The sequence below is a fragment of the Ascaphus truei genome, chromosome 4, assembly GCF_040206685.1.
Source record: "Ascaphus truei isolate aAscTru1 chromosome 4, aAscTru1.hap1, whole genome shotgun sequence".
NCBI lineage: Eukaryota > Metazoa > Chordata > Amphibia > Anura > Ascaphidae > Ascaphus > Ascaphus truei.
In genome coordinates, this window is record NC_134486.1 from 208,022,795 (window position 1) to 208,044,276 (window position 21,482).

The following is a 21,482-nucleotide window of genomic DNA, read 5'->3' on the forward strand; positions in this document are numbered from 1 at the left end:
TCAATTTTATGTTAATCTTGTGTAGCAAATCTATTGTATTTAAATAGATGTAGTGGTAGAAATAGTCCAGTTGCTATAGTGAAAAATAAATTAGTACTTCAGTATTAGGTGATACATTTTTAAAAATATATATTTTTACTAACAATTGATCCGGACAAGTTTTCTAGCGTTTGGACTAACAATTGATGATGTAGGACAAATGTCACCAAATACTGATTTACAGCTATTGTAGAAATACATTTCTGAAACATAGGCTTTTAAACTGAAAAAGTAACAGCAATTCTGCCTTTAGCTTCTCATTGTAAAGAGAATTGGTTCAGCAATTTCCAGCAATACCGGTTTAAAGAACCTGTGCAATATAAAAGCCATGCGCCATAACATTTACAATGACTCTCTTTTACTGACTAAGTCAGTGGGTTCAATGCATTGGTCTTCCACTCTAAAGCCGTTCCTTAACAGCAAGATAAATGGTGTTCGTGTGTGTTTCGACTGTCTCCACATTCACCAATGTTAGGAAGCCTGCCTGAACTGAAACAGTGCAGTGTTTAAGTCTGTTTCTCCATTAAGGTTTTGCAATGGTACAGTAGTGAAAGCTTGTTCAAACCATCACCACTTCCCTGCTATTCCCAGTCCCCCTTTCATTGCCTCTTTTAAGTAGATGATTGATGTTGTTAAAACTGAAAGGTTAATGTTCTTATTTCAGCAAACCACTTTGGTACAGTACAGATGTAGCCAGACTTGTGCTCTGTGACCGTGAGGAAAAATGCGACCACAAAAGTCTTGCTGCCCTGAAGGGATAACGCTGTGGGGTTTCCATGCTTTTGAGTGGGGATCCTGCAACGTTAATCTCTCCCTTGATGGGCAATGAGCTGGGGAGAGAATACCGCTGCTCACCTTTCAGATGAGCAGAGCACTCTCGTGTTTTTAATAATTATTTTTACATAGGATTGAAGCTGGGGGTCTCTGGAGCTGAACCCATTAATTTCAGCTTTGGGAATCCCTGACTTCCCAAGATAGACCTTCAAAGGGGTACCGGTATCTCCTTCAAGATTAAATCTCCCGTGTCACGGCCCACATGACCGGGACATTTAAACAATGCCGAGATACCAAAAACCCCTACGGAGGTCTGTATCTTGTGAAGCCAGAGGTTCCTTAAGCTGAAATGGGGTAATTTAATTTAAAAAAATCTTCATTACCTTTGTGGCCAACTGTTAATGTAATGGAGGGATTAACCCACCTACCCGCCATACCCCCTAATAAACATACCCCCTCCCGACTAATGCCCAAATATCCTTATTAGCCAAATGTACCTACTAGTGGTTTGGGGCTTTAACCAAAATAAAATCTACATTTACCAAAAAAAAGAACATTCAAAACACATTTTAAACATAAAACCATAGATTGTCACTGTGGATAACTAGGGCCTCTTAATGGAGAACCTAGATAGCCACATTGGCAATAAATTTTAAGCTATAATAACAAAATTAACAATATTAAAATACATTATCTTCCCCCCTTCATTACCTTAGTGGCTTAAAATACAGTTGTCAACTTTGCCACCTGCTTTTTCAACTTGGGTGGATCATGCTTTCATTTTGTTATACAAAATATACAGTTGTCAGTTTGGGTATAAATGGAGGGGTATAAATCCATTGTACTTGTAGAACATAATTGTTTCAAATCTTTTTAATATTGATATACCGTCTAGATAAGTGTTTTTCAACCAGGGTTCCTTGGAACCGTTGAGTTCCCCGGGCGTCCCTAAAAAGTCCCCTGTAATTTTCTGGTAATTTTAAGATTGTACCAATTACATACGATTTTACAATGCATCTGCTCACAGACATGCTGTTAGAGAGGGTTGGGTTCCTTACAATGCATCTGATCTCAGACGCGCTATTCGAGATGGCAGCAAGGTAGAGGATCAAAAAAAGTCTGCCGCTCCTTTAAGGTACACTACATAAAACTGATACGATCCATGGACAAGACAGGAGGTTCTCTTTGTCTTGTCCATGGCTCGTATCCGTTTTATGTAGTGTGAATAAAAGTCTCTTTACTACAACCTACTGGTGAGTTACTGTACCTTTAAGGAGCGTCAGACTTTTTTTGATCCTCTACCTTGCTGCTATCATTTCTGGATCAGAGAGACGCCACGGAGGGAGGGTGTCACCACGCTGGTGCACCTGAAGCCAGGAGGACACGGGAACAGTGCTTTATCGTGAGTACACTTGGTGCTCCACACTAGACATATGCTGGGGGGTGTAGTTGTCGCTTTTTAGTGTGTTCATACCCCCGCTACCCCGCTGTTTTACCTCTCTACCATTAGGCTGTTGTTAACTCCACTATGCTCCGCTTCACTCCTTTATACATTTCACTGAGTCACGGCTAAAAAGGTTTCCTGGAGCTCATTAGTAGATTTTCTTTGTTACTTTGTGCTATTAGAGATGGTTGGGGTTCTTCAGAATTTCACATAGGGTTCCTTAACCAAAGAAAGGTGAGAAACCACTAATCTAGATGGTTGTAGTCAAAACACTGGTTATAACACTATATCTAATGACAACCATCTAGTGAAGGAAATGTAAGCTCCATGTTTACCACTTACTGTGAGGCACTTTTTTTTTTCTTTCCCATTGTCGTATTGATGTTACTTTTTCATTTGAGCAAAGTAACAAAGTACAACATATAACTATTTGGTGACCAACTTTTTTTTTTTTTTTTTTAAATACATTTATTATTAAAACCTTTTCAAAGATTGACCAGACACATTCATGTTCTTGTAGCCCCAATGAGAAAATTCAAAGTACTCTATTGGTGTATACATAAAATATGAAGACAATCACCGCAAAAATAAGTGATGTGAATGCTAGCTTCACTAATAACAAGAATATATACATAAAGTTCTGCATTCCAATTATGATGCAAACATAGTTTATTTAAACATGTTGATACCCGCTATATCGGTGGTTATATCTGCCCCACACATAGTTCCCCACTGGGAAATGTTTGTTTTATCTATCTTCGTTTAAACCAGAGTTTTTCAACAGGGGCTCCAAGGCACACATCTCTAAAGGGTTCCCTAAAATTTTCAGGTAATTTGAAAATTATACCAAATGCAGAAGAATTCTGGGGTTCTGCAGAATTTTACCATATAATTATAGGGTTTCTTAAACAAAAAATGTTGAACTGAAGTTTTAGAACCCATTTCTTCGCTGCTTGAAGCAATGCCTTGATAGATACTGCTTTTGTGACCAGGTGGGTAACATTACAAGAGAAGGGGAAAAGCAAAGACCAACAAGGCATTCAATTTCCCTCTGCTGGTCCAGTTACAACAGTGGCTCTCAAACTATGGTCTTTGAACTTAGTCATGCCTTCTGAAACTTTTCACAATTAATGTCAGGCAGCTCTCTCTTCTTCAGTCTAGTTATTGTCCTGTACAAAAGGCTGTTTTTTATATACAAGTTTAGTGTTGCCTTGAGTTAAAAGTGAGGGTTGGAAGCTTAGGGGAAATGTGAGCAAGCACTACTTCACTGAAAGGGCGATGGATTGGTGGAATTGCTTCCAAACAGGTGGTAGAGGCCAATGCAATAAAATAATTCAATTGATTGAATGAAATACTTTTGAGAGTAACGGCATTTAGATACTTTACAACCAAAATATATGTATCTTACAATTGACTTATGATAACTAAAGTATCATGTATCCCAACTGATACTATGGAAATTTCTACTGGAAAAAATAAATTATACTCTCAAAAGTCTTTCATTCAATCAAAATCATAAAAATCAAAATACAATTTCAGTGATAAACACAAAGAATTTTAACTTAGAACGTGCGTGCTCGGCACACACCCGGTCCCTTTTTTTATTTTTTTAATTCACAGATCTACATGACCAGTTGTGTATGTTTTTTTATTTGTTTAATTTTTAATGCATTTGAAAGGTTTTTTCAAATATACGGTAGCAACGTTTAGTCTATTTCAATTTACTGCAACTAAATTCTGAACTAATGTTGGGATTATAGTTTATAAGAAAAACATACTTTACTTTAGATGGTATGTAACGGACTGGGACATCTCGCTGCCATTTAGCCACCGCTAAGGTAATTGCATTAGCATTTATTAGTATTAGGAGTTATCTTTACGGGTTTAGTGGGTGAGGGGTTAAACTTTTTAGAGTAAGCTTAAACTGTTAGGTTAGGGCTTTTCAGGGTGTTTTAGGGTGAGGGGTTACGGTTACTTCGCGGTTGAATGGCAGCGGCAAGATGCCGGGGGCCAAATGTCCTAGCGGTATGTAATCTCTAATAAGCATTAGATTATTTTCCAAGCATGTGAACAGGGAAGGCATTTTCTAGTGATTGCGTACAGGTAGCATGTTCATTCCAATATCAAACGATTTTGATCTCTTTCTATATAAATGTCCTTGAGTTATTTGTGTGTCTAACGTTCATTATTATAAATTCATTTAACAGCTCACTGGAGTCTTGGATGATTGTTTCTGTGATGTAGAAAGCATTGATGCCTTCAACAATTACAAGATTTTTCCAAAGATAAAGAAGTTGCAAGAACGTGACTACTTTAGATATTATAAAGTAAGTATTGTGTAAATGAGTATGTAAGTACTATGATCAAATAATTTTGTAAGTTCTGTCTTGAATTCATGGTCACATTTATCTTTTCTTTTTCTTTTTTTTGTATCATGTAATTATTACTACTTTAAATTGTTTTAAGCTTTTAAAAGCTAGCCTTGGTAGATTTAAAGCAACAATCTTCCCCTCTAGTTCCCTCTTAAGAAAAAAAAAATGTACACAATGGAAAGCAGAGAGTCCCCCAGAGCTGAACCGCACTGTTTTCTTTTCCAGAGATACTTCATTGTTTTGCTGGGGGGATTTAAATGGACGTAAGAAAGTCATAACGGATTGTATTGCAGGTCATTATTGGCCGGCACTGTGGCAGCTATTTTGTGTCCCTTATAGGGAGATTTAAACCTCAGTAACTTTCCGGTAAATTGGGAACAGTGTTGGCGAGCTGGAAATAAAGCAAATCCACAGAGCAGATCCCTCTACAGTTTATTTTTTGTTTCCCCCCACCCCCTTTTTAATTTTTTATATGGGTTAAAATAAGGGAGTCTCCAGAGCGGAACCACGTTAATTTCAGCTCCAGGGACCTCCCAAGATATTTCCCTTCATTGGAAACAAAATGTTGTGAACTTTGCACCTAAGGAAAGGGGCTACCCGAAACGTGAGTCTAGACCGGATCTCTGCAAATAAAAAACTAAAAATGATTTCAATTGTTTTGCATTAAGATTTAAATTAAGTGTAGGGAAAAAAAGAAAATTTTGCTTTCTAGGAAACAAAATGGAGGCTGAAATCTCCAGCATCACACTGGCCAATAGGAACACATTCCTTTGCAGTTTCCTATTGGCTGCGTGATGCAGGGGATTTAAACAACCAGGAAGTATAGTAAATTATCTTGGGAACTAGTGGGTCCCTGTAGCTGAAATGCATGCTACTCCAGAAACCACTTGCTTCCAACCCATGCTGATAAATGCATATTTTTAACTTGGACTGCACCTTTTAATTATCCGTTTCCTCTATAGGGATTCCAAAGAGTTAAGCCTGCAAATTTATACCATAGAATAGATACCCATAGTACTCCTACTAGAACAAGCTATCACACACAATGGTTGTAGCAGAAAAACACTAATTCTACAAGGTGAAAATGCACCATAAATTGTGACGATACAGGGTAACATGCAACTCTGTGAGTTACATGCACTGGACCACAGTATGGAGCCAGACAACACCCGGGAGGGAGGGAAGACCTGATTAGGGCACTTATTTATCAGGACTTTAAAGGAAAGTAGCACTCTTAGGTGCGAACAGGTCTGAAGAAGAGCGGCGTGCCTGATACATGACCCCCCTTATATTTGGTCTATTTCTCCTTTTTATTGCTAGTGGTCCTGGCTGTTTTATTTCGTTTAGTCTGATTTTGTTGCTTGTATTCATGCTTTTGTTCCCCATATGTATGTTTATGTGCCCCCTTTTTTTCTCCCCAGCCCATGCACCATTATGACTGTACTTTAGGATGGTTACATTGGTGTGCTGACTGACTCTCCTTGTTGTAATTTATATTGCTGTTTAATCCCATGCAATAGTAATCCCTGATATGGATTGAAAATCCTCCTGTATTGGAGTTTTAGGCAATCCAGCGTTTACAATGTGTTTAAGACACTATCTTTACATCCTTCCTTTTTTTTTTTTTTTTTTTTTTTTGTAGGTTAATTTGAAGAGGCCTTGTCCTTTCTGGGCAGAAGATGGTCATTGTTCCATTAAAGATTGTCATGTGGAGCCATGCCCTCAGGTATCAACATTTATTTTAAAGCGTATGCTACATGGTTTTTTGTTTAAAAAAAAAATTACCCAAGTTGTGGCTCAACCAGGCTTATTAATTAATATTATTTATTCAAGTATCCGTGTCAACGTTTCGGTGTTCGGTTATACCATCATCAAGGCAGCTGTCTTGATGACAACTTGTGTAATAAGCTGCAATGGATGTTTTTGGAAGTTCTTGCAAGTAGTACAGTGAATATAGATGACTATCTGTGAACCATATAGGACTGTCATGCCATTATAATGTGGTTGGTTGTTTGTGTAATGGGGTGGGGCTACCACACTATTGCGATTGCTGGCGTGCTCCAGTGGGTGCAATACTGCTGCTGCATCTGTATTTTCTCTTGAAGGCCTTTTTTGGGGAAGATGAATTGCTCCCACCAAAAAGTTGAAGAAAAGACTATTGGAAAGTTGAGCTTAAAATGTTTGCTTGTTTGTCTAGTGCTGTTGCTAGTAACGATAATCTTGCAACCTTTAGGCACTTTGTTATATGCTGTGTGTGAAAAAACGGGTCTAGCTCAAATATTTTTAACCAATATTTGTAAATAATTATTAACTTAACACAGCAATTCCCCCCCCCCCCCATTAACATCCGATGTGCCAAATACGTTAGGTGTGGCTATTAATTATAGACTGTCAGCAGACTTCCCACAATGCAAAGGTTTATTTTTTTTCGTTAACATTCAATTAACTATACTTATGGATTGAGCAAAATGTGCAATTAACAATGCTTATATGTTATCTCCAGTACGCCCACAGAAAACAAACTCATTAAAGGAGCAATCCTAGCTGATTTTCTTTTCTTACGCCTCCCATTCCTTTTTTACACAATGGGAACCAGAGGCTCTTTGGAGCTGAACCTTATTATTTTCAGCTCTCGGACCTCCTTTGTTCCCGAGATACTGACCTGTAAAGGTACCAGCGTTAATTACTGGTTTTGTGTTGGGTTTTAAATGGCCGTCCAATAATATGTATCAACAGATGACGTGGCTTCCTATTGGCCAGCGTAGCGCCACAGATTTAAACTGGTATTTTCCCTGGGGGAGACCGAAACTATGAGCTTGTTTTGTGTGGTCGTACTTGAGCAATTACTGTTATAAAATCATTGCCCCTTTTGCGTAATTCACTAGAATTACCTAAATAAAACTGCATTCCTAAAAAAAATTACTGTGGCCAGTTTGCGGACAGTCAATATTTAATTACCCCACCTAATTTATTTGAAGAATCGTGAAATTAGACCTGTTAAACCACAACTTTAATGAAGGCTTAAAAAGCAATTATTTAGTTCAGGTTTCAGGTGACATAAATTGTGTGAGCTTTATGTTCCTGGGTTTAGTTGTCAACGAAACCACTGTGTGCAAATATCTTTTATTCAGTAGGTTGGGCAAGCAGGCTTTGAGGAAGATCAAGACTGTTCGCTCTTTACTTATTGTGAAACTATTTACTTCCCTTTTTGATTTGTATGATATGCACTGAGACATTTTTGCTTCTCTTTTCTTTTTTAGAATAAAGTTCCAGTTGGAATTAAAGCGGGGAACTACAACAAGGTACAGAAGTGTTGTAAAGAATATAGTAGTTTGACAAAAATACATTTAGAAGTTTGATTTTGTTACCTTTTTGGATCGATTTTGAAGTAAAACTATATTGTACATCATTCTATATACTATACTTTACAGTGATGGGATACAGTTATATACAAATTCTTTATAGGCACATAAAATCCCAGACGCAAACACTTTTAATCTAATTTGTTTACCTATTTTATGGAGATGCATGCAATTTATTTGTAGCACTGTCTCCATAGAAGCATACATCAAACTAACGCCAAACCAAAGCTCTACTAATTTATTTTTTTTGCTTATGAAATGCGTACATAAAATACATTTTAAATTTGAGAATGTGGCATTGTATTCGTCTATTTCCCCCATAGGTAGCCTGTAAAGAAGGGGCCCGTATTAATGTAAAGTTTTTGCATTTGTCTTATAAGGTGTCACAGCTTCTTGGAATTCAGTATATTATAAAACTGATGCCTACATAGTTTCTACAGTACTATTAATCCCAAGTAATGCCTATTCTGTGCTTGGATGTATAGTGCAGGACCCATTTAGTATGGACTGATCTTGTCATCAGACATTTTCTGATTTTAATGAAAATGACTGACTGTTTTTTAATTTAATTGTTGCAAAAATGTTTGAATACATACACTGCTTCCCATTTTTCTCCGGAGAGCCAGCACCCTTCATTTGACAGAGCTTGAGGCAAATATAAGCATACAGTCCAGTTACAATTTATCATGACCCTATACGAACAATTGGGTTATTAAAGTTGAATAGGTTATGAGTTTAACTTTTTTTTCCCTTAATGAAAAAGTGCTATGGTGGGTATATAAACAAGTGTTTAAACAGCTATAGTCCATAAATGAGCTGCAATGTGGTGGTATGTCAATTTAGAAATGTATAACATATCTTAATGTACAGAGGTAACATTTTACATTTGAGTTGATACAAGTTTTGGCTGAGTATACATCTATGTTCCATTACCATGAAAATATTTTTAATTTATGAATATGGTCAGCATTGGAATCATATACTTTGTAGAATGGTAACCCATAATACCCCTCACCGCCAACATCTCAGAGAAGGTGTTAACAGACTAACATCTGTTCAAACGTCTGTTATTCAACCTCCTCTAACATCTAGAATATTTGGCTCCTGCTAATTTATGATGATACTTCATCCACTCCACTTGACTTTTGCCGCCCCCTCTTATTGCCTTTCGCCATAGGCTTTATTCTCACTGTTATGTTACCGTACATTTGAAGTTTTGAAAGATCTGTATACTATAGTTTAATGCGTGAATAACTCATGTTGGTATCGCCATCTAGAACAAATCTACTCTTCTCCAGGACCAGTATGGCTACTTCAACTTTGAAAATCTAGAGAAACCTCTTTCGCAAATATTTTTGTTGTAATACAAATGTAACAGATCTACCAATGCAAAGTGTTTTTGTGCAATGTTTTTTGCTAAGCATAGACACTTATACCACTTGATACTATCACTCACCCTTCCCCCACAAATAAAGAGAAATATTGGAGCATGAGCACACAATTTGATGTGTAACAATAAAGTGTGTGTACCAGGTAACTGTACTCTCCAAATCAGCTGTGGCATATAGATTAAATATGAACCCTGATGAAAAAGGGGAGAAAATTGACTTTACACTTTTGCTCTAAATTTACTTGGGACCCTGTCTCTCTAAAATTGCAAAAAAAAAACTTAACTGAACAATGTATTACAGTCTCCTCTCCTATCCAGAGGGTTACATTCTAACATTTCTTTGGATTTTTCTTCCCCAAATAATGTACAATAAATAATCAATTAATATTTTCAAGAACCATTCATAAGGCAGAGTTTTGATTGAATTTATGAATGTAGTGTGTACATGCAGTGGCTTATCCATATTTCTCTTGCAGTACTCATCAGAAGCAAATAATGATGACGATATAGAAGCCTGTGAGCAAGCTAGTAAACTTGGAGCTGTGAACATTACATTAAGGCAAGTTTTATTTCATGTGTTGTGAAAGTTTCTCCGAGAACTGTGTGCAATTCGTCTTCGCTGCATCACAATTAAGCATGCTCTGGTGCCATAAATAAATAAATCCGCCCCAGACGCTACTGTAGCTCATGCACAGCCAGAGCGCCTAAATCTCTCGGGCGACCGCATGGTGCATCTTGTACTTGGCTGCAGCAGCAGAAAATAATTGAACTGCTAGGATCCTGCGTACAGCAAACTAGTGATCACTCCTCACCTCAGTTGCGATCAAAAAGGTAGAAAATGATGAGGTTTGCCTACCACTTTCAGGATCCCACTGCACTGTGTCCACATATAGAGATTGCATGGGAGGCGATGACGCTCTATAGACTATTGAAAGGGAGCATAGTGACAGAGGACATGAGGGGGGTTAGCACACCGATGGAGGACACGAGGAAGGAGCACACTGATGAGAACAGTACTGGTGCAGAACCAGAGGGATTACGTGAGTCAGAGAGAAGGTGGCACAGAGAGCAAGGAGTTAAGGGAACCATGATAACCCCTTTCCCTACCTCCCTCACCCTGAGAGGGGGAAAAAGTTCTCTAGGTGTGTGATGCACTACATTTTAAGGACCTTAAATAGTTTACAAGTCTATTTTGAAACCAGGAGATTCTTTTTCTCTGTCCTGCTTTTTTCCACTGAATTTATCAGTTTATTCTATATTTTTAGAATATTTTGATAGCTACCTTTTAAAGCGGCTTCTTTGTGCTGTTTTCTGTTCCACTGTACTGTTCTGGGATCTAAGAAATGCAGCAGAATAGAACAGAATCACATTTTCTTTTTGACAGTATGTGAAACTGACGTTTCCCTACATTGCTTTTTTAAGTTTAGGATAATTCGTTTCACACACTCCCTGCTGTTCTTAGATCCTCCAGTACTAAGGTCCCACTGTTCAATACAAAGGTAAAGTCTGCAAGAATATGTATAATATATAATGTTGCTCAATGGATTATGCTTTACGGAAGAATTCTGCAGCGCTCTTGCATGGTCATGGTGAAAGAATTCCTTTGCTTTAAATATCGGTCTACGAAAGAAAATGTAGAATGCTGAAGGGTTTTTATAAGCTATTTTTGCCCAAAATATTGCAAGGACCAATTGAATTATGTAAAAAAAAAAACGCGTGTGTGTTGGTTATTGCTGTTGAAGAGGGGACATTAAAAGGCAGAAGTAATATTTACAGTAAACACTTGCCTTCAGAGTAGTTGATAAGAGGTATGAATGAAGATTAAACAAATTACAATGACCCACGATTTCAATTTACATAAGAGCATGTACACCAAAGTTGGTGGTCTCCTAAGAAGACCCCCCTCTCCCAATAGACTATTTATTGTTTTTTTTTGTGTAAAATGTTGGTGACGATGTGCGAGTCCCACTCAGCCACACCGCACTACTCGGGTTCCAAAAATGTAACATTTAAAAACCTCCTAGTCAAGTATTCTTGTCCGTGAGAACAATATGGCTACCGGGGGGTCACCTCTGTCCGCACATTACAAAATGACAGGAGATTTGACCAAGTGGACATATATTTATTTATTTGAAACACTTTACTAGCAAAAATTTATTGATTCCACGGCAACTGAGGCATTCGTGGAGCTTGGCAATTTTAGGTATTCATGTTTTCATTTTTATCGCTGGAGGGAGAGCACTATAACTTCTCTATGGGTTAGTACAGAGGTGCGCAAACTTTTAAGTCTGCGACCCCCTGCCTGCGCTCCACTACTGCTAGCGCGCCCCCCTCCCTCATCCCCCACACCATGGCAACACAACATTGTGGTCCCGCAGCGTCCGTTGCCATGGCGTCACCAGAAGCCGCCGGAGATCAGGTAAGTGAGTTACAGAGGCCTCGCGCATGCTCCCCCGGCATTTAATTTAAATGCTTTGGGGAAGAGCGTGGGACGTCTAAGCACCGCGCCCCCCCCCCCCCCCCCAAATCAATCTCTCTCACCCCTGGGTTATTATATAGAGATGTAGCCAAATTGAATGTTCCCGCTGCCGGGGAAACCCACGGCATTCTCTGTCAGCGAGAAATATCTTCATGTGGGATCCCATTTGGAAGAACTAAACCCAGCAGACAGCCACTGTATTTACTGTCCCTGGATACCGTGCTTTTTTTTCTTCCCGAGGCTCCGGGGACAGTAAATTGAGGTACATGTCTGTCTAGGCAAGTTTTGCTTTCTTGGAGATTGCCAGTGCAAATATGGCACTGCTGTAAGTTCCGCTAAATGAGCATTTTCTTTTTTGTTGCTCACAGATCTATTTAAAGGTGTTATCTTTTTTTAAGCAAGGAAGTGATTAGTAGTAGAAAGGAGAAGGTGGAATGGAGTAGTGGTGACATACCAACTGTACATAGACCGTGTGCCACAAGGTCCCTTGAAACATTTGTGTGTGACTCAATCTAGCCATTGTGTTTGCACACTGGGGCTTTGGAGATCACCAGATAAAGATCAATTTTTCATTTTTGAGGCGTATTGAAAGCAAGTTCCCTTTTTTTCAACAAAGGACATTTGACAACAAATCTGAGAACCTCGGAAAAGCAGTTATTGATGCTCACACATCTAGAAAGGGTTACAAAACCATATCTAAGGATTGGAGCTCCACCAATCCCCTGCCAGACAGTGTTCAAATGGAGAAAGTTCAAGACCACAGTCACTCTACCCCAGCAGCAGTCATCCTACCAAAATCTCTCCAAGAACAAACTGGCAAATCATCCAGGAAGTCACAAAGAACTCCAGAGTAACATCGAAGAATCTGCAGGCCACTCTTGCCTTGGCTGATGTGTGTGTTCATGACAACTATCAGAAATGACTGACTATGAAGTGTTCATGGAAAGCTAGCCAGGAGGAAACCAGTGCTCTCTAAAAAGGACATTGCTGCCTGTCTAAAGTTTGCCAAAGAGCACATAGATGAACCACAAGACTTCGGGTACCAATGTTTTCTGGATAACCGAGTTAAAGGTAGAACTTTTTGGCCTCCATGACAAGCGTAATGTTTGGCGAAAACCAAACACTGTGTCATAAAGAAGAACCTCATCCCAACCGTCAAGCGTGATGGTTTGGGGATGTTTTGCTGCTTCAGGACCTGGACGTCTTGCCATCATTGACACAACCATGAATTCTGCAATGTATCAGAAGATTCTTGATGAGAATGTCAGTCCATCCGTCCGTAAGCTGAAGCAGGTCATGCAGCAGGACAATGACCCTAAACATACAAGCAGATCTACCAAAGAATGGCTGCAGAAGAAGAAATTCCGCATTTTAGCATGGCCTCGTCAAAGGACTTAAACTCCATCGAAATGTTGTGGCAGGACCTGAAGCGAGCTGTCCATGCAAAGAAGCCCTCAAATGTGACTGAGTTGAAGCAGTTCTGTAAGGAGGAATGGGTCAAAATTCCTCTAAACCGATGTGAGAAACTGTCTAGCACTTACAGGAAACGCTTAGTTTGTTATTGCTGCTCAAGGGGTGCCACCAGATACTGAATCTAAACGTTAACAAACCGTTTCACGTATATTGAATGTTGACTCATTTGTGGATAAATAAATGTTGAAAAAATATGTATTTGTATAATTTGTTTAGGTTATCTTTATCTATTAAGACTTGAAATGAAATCCTAAGGGGTTCACAAACTTTCTCGGCACTGTTTATACTTTCCACGTGTAGAGCGTGTAGTAATGTAAATGGAGAGCGTTAATGAGAGGAAAGTCCACAATAATAGTAATTGTCTGTCTGAGAGAGAGAGATATCTTACCTTTTTTATAACACCGAGACGGGCATATCGCGTTAAAAAGACCACATTTGTCACGAAAACTACATGCAAATTGGTTTTCTTCGTAGCAATACTGTGTCTCTGCATAGATAATTCTTAAATATGATGAGAACTCCCGATTTTGTTTAGTTTCTTTTATTGCTAGTTTTGCAGTTTAATGAATAGACTTCATAGATGTAAAACAAAGGTGTTCAAACAAGTACATGTCAAGCTTATACACTGTTATGCTTCTGTGCACCTGCCAGCTCATTCCAGGTCAGCAGTGGATCATTATTGCACAGTTGATGTGTGCTTGTACTTATTCTATGACGAAATTGTTTCTTGCTGTTTCACGAAGACTTCAGTATATTACAAACTATTAAATTATGTTATAATTACATTTTTAAGACATTAAATACCATAACACTTATCCTTTTTTTAAGAAATCGTTAACTGAACGAGTAGCTCAGTGTAAATACCAGCTTTAGCTGCTCTTGAGACCTCGGGCAAGTCACTTTATCTCTCAGACAAAAATATTAGATTGTAGGGCAGAGACGCATTGTAGCTGAAAAATTATGCGTACATGGCATTGCATAAACTGTCAGCACTGAAGAAAAGTCGTTTGTTTTATTGCAATAGCAAACTTTCCTTTGTTTCTGTTCACTCATAGATACAAATACTGTACATATTACCTGCACTCCTCCAATTGTGAAGTATGTTGCTGGTGAAAAGATTGGTCTTTCATTTATGGAAAGCAGAACAATTCCTGTGTTCCTACCAATTGGGCTAAAATATACTAGTGACTCCTTTACATTTAGCGCCCAATTCCAAAAATGGCCATTTTCTTTTGTCAAGATGTATTGTTTCTTTGCATTTTGACTGGCAAGCGGAAAAGAAGTTTCATTGATATGTTCAGAACAGTGGAATATCAGTATCCACAACTTTGATTTCGAAAGTAGAAACCTATAGATGTAAAATTGTACTGTATGTCACGTCATACATTGTCCTGTTTATCATCTATTTAGCCTTTTCGGGCAATTGTAAGCATAGCACCAGTAGTTTATTATTTTTAGAGTAAATTGGTATCCTGATGAAAATTACAGTAGTATTGACCATGGATTGCCTCTTTCTCTTTCCAGTAACCAAAGTAAAGAAGCTTTTATTGACTGGGCAAGATACGATGATGCACAAGACTATTTCTGCGAGCTTGATGGTAGTATTAAGCCATAACACCTTTTCTACTACAGTTTTATTAATAAACAATTCTGCGCCTGTGTGTCTGCAAATCCTCTCTGTTGCTGTGTTGGATTTGTGATTTAGAAGGGATTTGACTAAAAACTTGATTTAAAAGCACATTTTTTGAAGGTTAAAGTTGTATGTTTTGATGCTACATTTGACATGTACGTGGCAGAAGTCAATAAGATGTGACTGCTGTATAAAAAATAATACATTACAATTTATGAAGTAACATTTATTAACCATTTGTGTTCTTTATAGACGTACCTACTACGTCATGGGGTCTAACACACCAGGGGGCCCCTGATTTAGTAGTGAAATCATTTATCTTTCTGCGCTAAGCGAGAGTGCGTTCATGTGAGCAGAACGTGATTAGAGCTTTCTATCGTGTGTGTGTGTGTGTGTGTGTGTGTGTGTGTGTGTGTGTGTGTGTGTGTGTATATATGTATGTATATATATATATATATATATATATATATATATATATACATATACATATACATATACATATACATATACATATACATATACATATATATATATATATATATATACATATATACAGTGTTCGACAAACCTATACATTTGCTCCCCCCGGCCGAGTAAATATTGGCCCAAGCAGCACACGTTTGGTACTAGGTGGCGAGTAGATTTTTTTTGTGATTTGTCAACCACTGTGTGTGTGTGTATATATATATATTATATATGTGTATATTATATAATATTATATATGTGTATATTATATAATATTATATATGTCTATATTATATATGTGTATATTATATAATATTATATATGTGTATATTATATAATATTATATATGTGTATAATATAATATTATATATGTGTATATTATATAATATTATATATGTGTATATTATATATGTGTATATATATTATATATGTGTGCACATGCGTAGCACTTTAGAGATGCCATTGGGCATAAAATACTTTTGACATCATTTTCCTTTTCTATATCTTTCCTGAAGCAATTTGGAAAGGGGGTACCCCTTTTAATGTTGGTTATATATGAAACATATCCTTTTGTGTAACAACATTTCTGCCAAGATATTAAATGGCAAAGTGGAAGAGTAATGTGTTAATCAGATCTCCCATCTTGCATCCTTTAATTAGATGAAAGCTCCCCTGATGCACAATATGTGGACCTTTTGCTGAATCCAGAACGATACACAGGATACAAAGGGCCCTCTGCTTGGAGAGTGTGGAACAGCATCTATGAAGAAAACTGCTTCAAGTAATGACAAAGGGGAAGGAAAAGTGGGATTTTCTAAACTAGATAATTTATTTATATACAGGCATACCCCGGTTTAAGGACACTCACTTTAAGTACACTCGCGAGTAAGTACATATCGCCCAATAGGCAAACGGCAGCTCATGCATGCGCCTGTCAGCACGTCCTGAACAGCAATACCGGCTCCCTGCCTGTCCCGAAGCTTGCGCAAGCGGGTAACTATAGAGCCTGTTACAAATGCGATATTTACATCTGTTATGCACGTATATGACGATTGCAGTACAGTACAGGCATCGATAAGTGGGGGGGGAAAGGTAGTGCTTCACTTTAAGTACATTTTCGCTTTACATACATGCTCCGGTCCCATTGCGTACGTTAATGTGGGGTATGCCTGTATATTTATTTGTGGGGGAAAGCTTTTTTACATTTCCATGTATTATTATTTTTTATTATTATTTTATTCAGACCTCGCTCTGTCTATCGTCCACTAAATCCCCTGGCACCCAACATGGGTAAGTCTATTTTAAATCTATTTGTCCTTGTGTGCACATCCTACATACTCTACCTATATCTCTATCATAGCGAATACTAATGCAGCCCATAAATAGTCTATAATTTACAGTTTGTAAATGTCCTTTTTTGTTTTTAGCATCCAAATAAAATTTGGAGAAAAAAAAACCGAAGCGGTCAAATACACATTAATACTGTAGTATGAGTATCTTGCACTGTTACAATTGAACTAATCTTGACTCATAGAAATGGTGCTTATTGTCGCTACTACACATAGTTAGTAAAGAGTGAAGCTCGCCAGTTCTGCACTTCTGATGTTTTTCCTCTGTTCTATTTCATACATTGTTGAGTGTGTATCTTATCTTAGTGCAATTTTTTGTTGAATAAGATTTTGCAACAGACAAAAGCATTTGAATTTTTAAGAAAATGGAAAAAACACATTCCCTTATCATGCTGTTTTAAAAATGTGGCAGTTTATGTATTTGAATTATTGAAGTGTTTAAGTCTTCATTATGCTCTGTTTTATTTTAGGAGGAGAGACTGGTAAGTAGACATTTTACTTTTTCTTATGTAAATAGCTACATTTGCTGTAACTTAAATTGTTTTACGTATTAAACATTGCTTATCAGTGGCAAAAAAGTTCATGACTTTTTGTAAACAAATTATAATTATTATAGTTATAGAATTGAATGGCTTTTATTTATTTTGTGTGATGGGGCATTAACTAGATGGCTTTAACGTCTGACATACCAACGGCATTACATAATTGGTAAACACATTTTCAAACCGTACAAATAATGTCTTTACATTCTGTTGTGTAGATATATTTTTGCATGCTTTGAATACATTGTGCATATTGTAAAATACAGGTCTTTGTTACTACAGGGCAGATTATTTACAGTGTGAAAGTCATTAACAATCATTAATGCAGCAACCATCCCCTTCCCCCAACTTAATTTGTCTACCTTAATAACGGGGGTCCAGAAGCTCAGCTGTGATGCTCCCAGCACAGGGACCCCCTGGTCGCTGACAAATGTTAAGTTTTAATTTGTGCCAATTTTTCTGGCAAACCCCCCTCCCTCCCACCCCCCCCCCCCCCCCGCTACAGATATGGTTGCCGTGGTCCCTAATAGGATAGCTTTCTTTTGACCGCCGGAGCTAAGGCTGACCCGCGGGCATATTGAGATTTACAGTTTAATTTCTTGGCAACATTAGGGTCCCTGAAACCAGGAAAAGTTTGTTGAGCTCTATGATTCTCCCCCTCTCATCAAAGCCATATATACAAAAATATGTATTTTAACAAATATAAACATGTAAAAATTTTGGTAAAATGTATAACAACCTATGTTTATATTCACTCCACTGGAATGTGCAGTAATAATTGAAGGCATATGGACCTGATTACCTTTCTTTTATTATTCCCCAAAGCACCACTTTAAAATCCTTTAGTTTTCTGTGAGAGGAATAATGGGGTCACTGAACATTGGAAAACGTTTGCTATCGTTTTGAGAACACATTGCTAAACTGTACTTTGCTGTTAAGTTTGTGTTCCTGTTAGTTTCAATTGAAAATCTGTTGCATCATGTCCAGTTGGTGTTCACTTTGCTACCTCCTGTTTTTAAAAACGACACAAAGAATAGTTAATGTAATCAAATTATAACCCTGTGAGGTATTGTGTGAAATATTAACAAAGGGATACAACAACCATACATTTATGTTGGGTTCTAAGCATAACTGCTCTTAACAAATAATGGAAATGTTAAAAACATACAGTAATGGTGTTTTTATCTGCATCTTTGTTTTTCATAGGAGAATCTTTCTACAAATGGCTTGAAGGTAACTATTCATATGTTTGTTTGACTCTTGAAATAAGACGCCCTGTGCATTTTATTATTCACGCTTGGGGACAGCTAATTGTTTTGTGTTTAAATAATTTATATGAGCATGTTGAGGTGCCTTTTTACTTTGTAGTCAGAATGCTGTGAAGCTGATGAATGCCTCAACGAGCAAAACAAGTTCATGTTATGAAAACTTTTAACCCAGCACAGAAATAGTCAAATGTCTTATGATCATGGCTGTCTCCTCTAATCCCATTAGCTTTTCTGTCCAACTGATGTATAAAGTAAATGTATCATATTTATAATGTAATTGAATCTCTGCAGCTGAAGCTGGTGACCTTGGACAAGAAGCTCTCTCCCTGAACGTTGGGCAGAAACATTATTTTGCAAGCTCTTCTGACTTTTTATCATGTTAAAAATCTGGGTACGCCACCGTCTACCGTGTTGGTCTTGTTGACAAAATACTTTTATTATACGGTGTTTGAAAGCTGCTTTTAGCACTAATGCCACAACGAAAATCCCTTGTCTAGCAAAGCATTCATTACCATAATATTTAATACCTGCCAAGCAAGTTCTGCCACAGCATTTGCAGTCAATCTTCTATAGAAAGCTAGAGGTAATTTCTTCAGTTTTGTTTTCCATTTACATCAGGGTGACATGTTAAATGTAGTTATTCTTTCAACAGGCCTCTGTTTAGAGAAAAGAGTGTTTTACCGCCTGATTTCAGGACTCCATGCAAGCATCAGTTTACATCTCTCGGCTAAATATCTTCTTGAAGGTAACCACCTCTTCATGCATATTAACAAATGCGGAAAACTCCCCCTCACTCATGTTTTTCTGTAAAGAGATGTTTATTTATTTTCTATGTTGAAGCCTTGGGTGTAATCTATATATATATAAAACTGAAATGGTTGTCTGTGGTGTTGTCTGTGGTGTTGTGCGTTTTGTGATTGGTTGGCACCTCTCGGTGGCAAGCTCTCCCATTGGCTATGGGGTGGGGTTTTCTGGCCGGGGTGACGTCACACACAGGGGCTCCAGCCACTCTTCAATACTCCTCACTCGAACACCGACACCCCCGTGCCCGTACAAGCACCACCGCACCGCCGCACGTCCCCCCCAAATCACCGCCGCACGTCCAGCCAGCTACCGCCTACCCCCTCACCCCCCCCCCGAAGTGCCCCCGGCCCACCCGCATCGTTGCAGCCCATCCAGCCAGCTCACCCCCCTCCCGCGCAGTACCGCCGGGGCCCCGCATTGCTGCTGGACGTCCTGCCAGCTGTCACCCACCCAGTCACTGTCAAGTCACTGTGACCTGCAACCACTGAGCTCTGAAGGGGGGGGGGTTGGAGATGTGATGGGGGGGAGAAATCAGACATGTGAATACAGGGGGGTGAGAATGCAGCTGTGAAGGGGGGGGAGCGGAGAGCGAGGGGGAGGGGGAGTGGGAAAATTACATCCCGGGCAACGCCGGGTATATCAGCTAGTCATTTTTAAAACAAATTCAGCGTCCTCTGTGGCGGCAAGAAACTGCTGGGATATAATTCCTCCTAGCTGGGATAGGACAAAAATTCTGATGCAGGTATAAAGGGGTGGCCGGTTCCTTGATCCAGTTATTCTTGTCATACCTAAGCTGGGGGAAAGGTTGTATATATCCTCCCCACTGATTTATAATTTTTTTTGGAAAATTGGGCATTGTAAATTGGGGTTACCTGCTTTCTCTCTCGAACTGACCGCTCTTAAACTGTCCATGAGGGCAGGACCACCTGCCAGTGTTCCCATTCTTGGAGATTCAGGAGATGGGCAAAGGGCTTTTACTTTATTACAACTCGTTTATATGTTATAAAGTGGGACTGCACCCTATTTCTGTTTTTGTATGCATACAATATAAAATATTTAATTTGTCTCGTCTTTTTACAACTTTGTGTTTCAGATACATGGGGAAAACCACGGTGGGGGCCTAACCCGAAGGAATTTACGCTGCGTTTCGACCCTACTGAAACTAAAGGAGAGGGTCCACGGAGGCTGAAAAACTTGTACTTCTTGTATTTGATTGAACTTCGAGCGTTGTCCAAGGTTGCCCCTTACTTCGAACGCTCAATTGTTGACCTTTACACTGGAAACTTGGAAGACGATGTAGAGACTAAAAATCTCTTGCTGGACATCTTCGAAGACATGCAGTATGTTTATCTTCTACCTCACCAGTTTCCTCACATGTAGATTTTTGGCTGTACTGTAGTAGAATACTAAAAAAGATACATTTTCAAAGCAATACTGTTCTCTAGTTGGCTACATTCGCACACATTTTACCACTTCGAAGGTTCAGTTTTGTATCAGTGAACCAATGGCCGTAAATTGTTTATAGTTAAACGAGGGATTTATTTATCGTACAGCAATGCGCTTTAAATAGACAAAATGAAATGCTTAATTGTTTTCAGGGAAATTTGTGAGCCTTTTTACTTGTATTTTCTTTGTGGTGTTAGCGTGTTGATCAGAATATCTTCTTCCTTCATCCTTTAACTGGATGGGAGGTTCAGTGCATGATTGCTATGTTCATAGGGAAGGCACCAAATCTTAAGTGCGGGGGAACAAGAGACTGACCATTTTAAAATATTCTGGAAAGAAAAACAAATGGTTAAACTGAACTTCTCACTAAAGCGTTATTACAAAGACCATTACATTTATGAAGTCATTTCTACATTATAATTGTTTGTGAGCTAAGTGGCTCTGCCTATTTTACATGGATAACTGAAATATCCATCTTGCCTTTAAAGGTGTAACCCAACTTAACCAAACAAAAAATCTTGTAAACAATTTAACAATGTAATTGGTTGCCTTAAATTAACCATTGTAAAAGCAAGGATTTTTCTGCTTTTGTTTCTCTAGTCTAGGATTAATTAGAAATTGCATTTCTCGGGCTTCTGAATGGAG

General features: G+C 38.4%; 1 protein-coding gene across 3 annotated transcripts in view; it reads left to right on the forward strand.

Annotated features, from left to right (window-relative positions):
* ERO1B (endoplasmic reticulum oxidoreductase 1 beta) overlaps positions 1–21,482 on the forward strand; it is a 100,682-nt gene that overhangs the window by 63,265 nt on the left and 15,935 nt on the right. For 2 of the 3 annotated variants that reach the window (XM_075596796.1, XM_075596799.1), the window contains exons 2-12: positions 4,465–4,584; positions 6,272–6,355; positions 7,890–7,931; positions 9,858–9,940; positions 14,858–14,931; positions 16,089–16,209; positions 16,672–16,718; positions 17,248–17,259; positions 18,526–18,552; positions 19,240–19,332; positions 20,485–20,731. In XM_075596796.1, coding sequence (XP_075452911.1) covers positions 4,465–4,584; positions 6,272–6,355; positions 7,890–7,931; positions 9,858–9,940; positions 14,858–14,931; positions 16,089–16,209; positions 16,672–16,718; positions 17,248–17,259; positions 18,526–18,552; positions 19,240–19,332; positions 20,485–20,731 — 950 coding nt within the window. The remainder of the gene's footprint in view (positions 1–4,464; positions 4,585–6,271; positions 6,356–7,889; positions 7,932–9,857; positions 9,941–14,857; positions 14,932–16,088; positions 16,210–16,671; positions 16,719–17,247; positions 17,260–18,525; positions 18,553–19,239; positions 19,333–20,484; positions 20,732–21,482) is intronic. The other variant, XM_075596798.1, reaches the window with a different exon arrangement.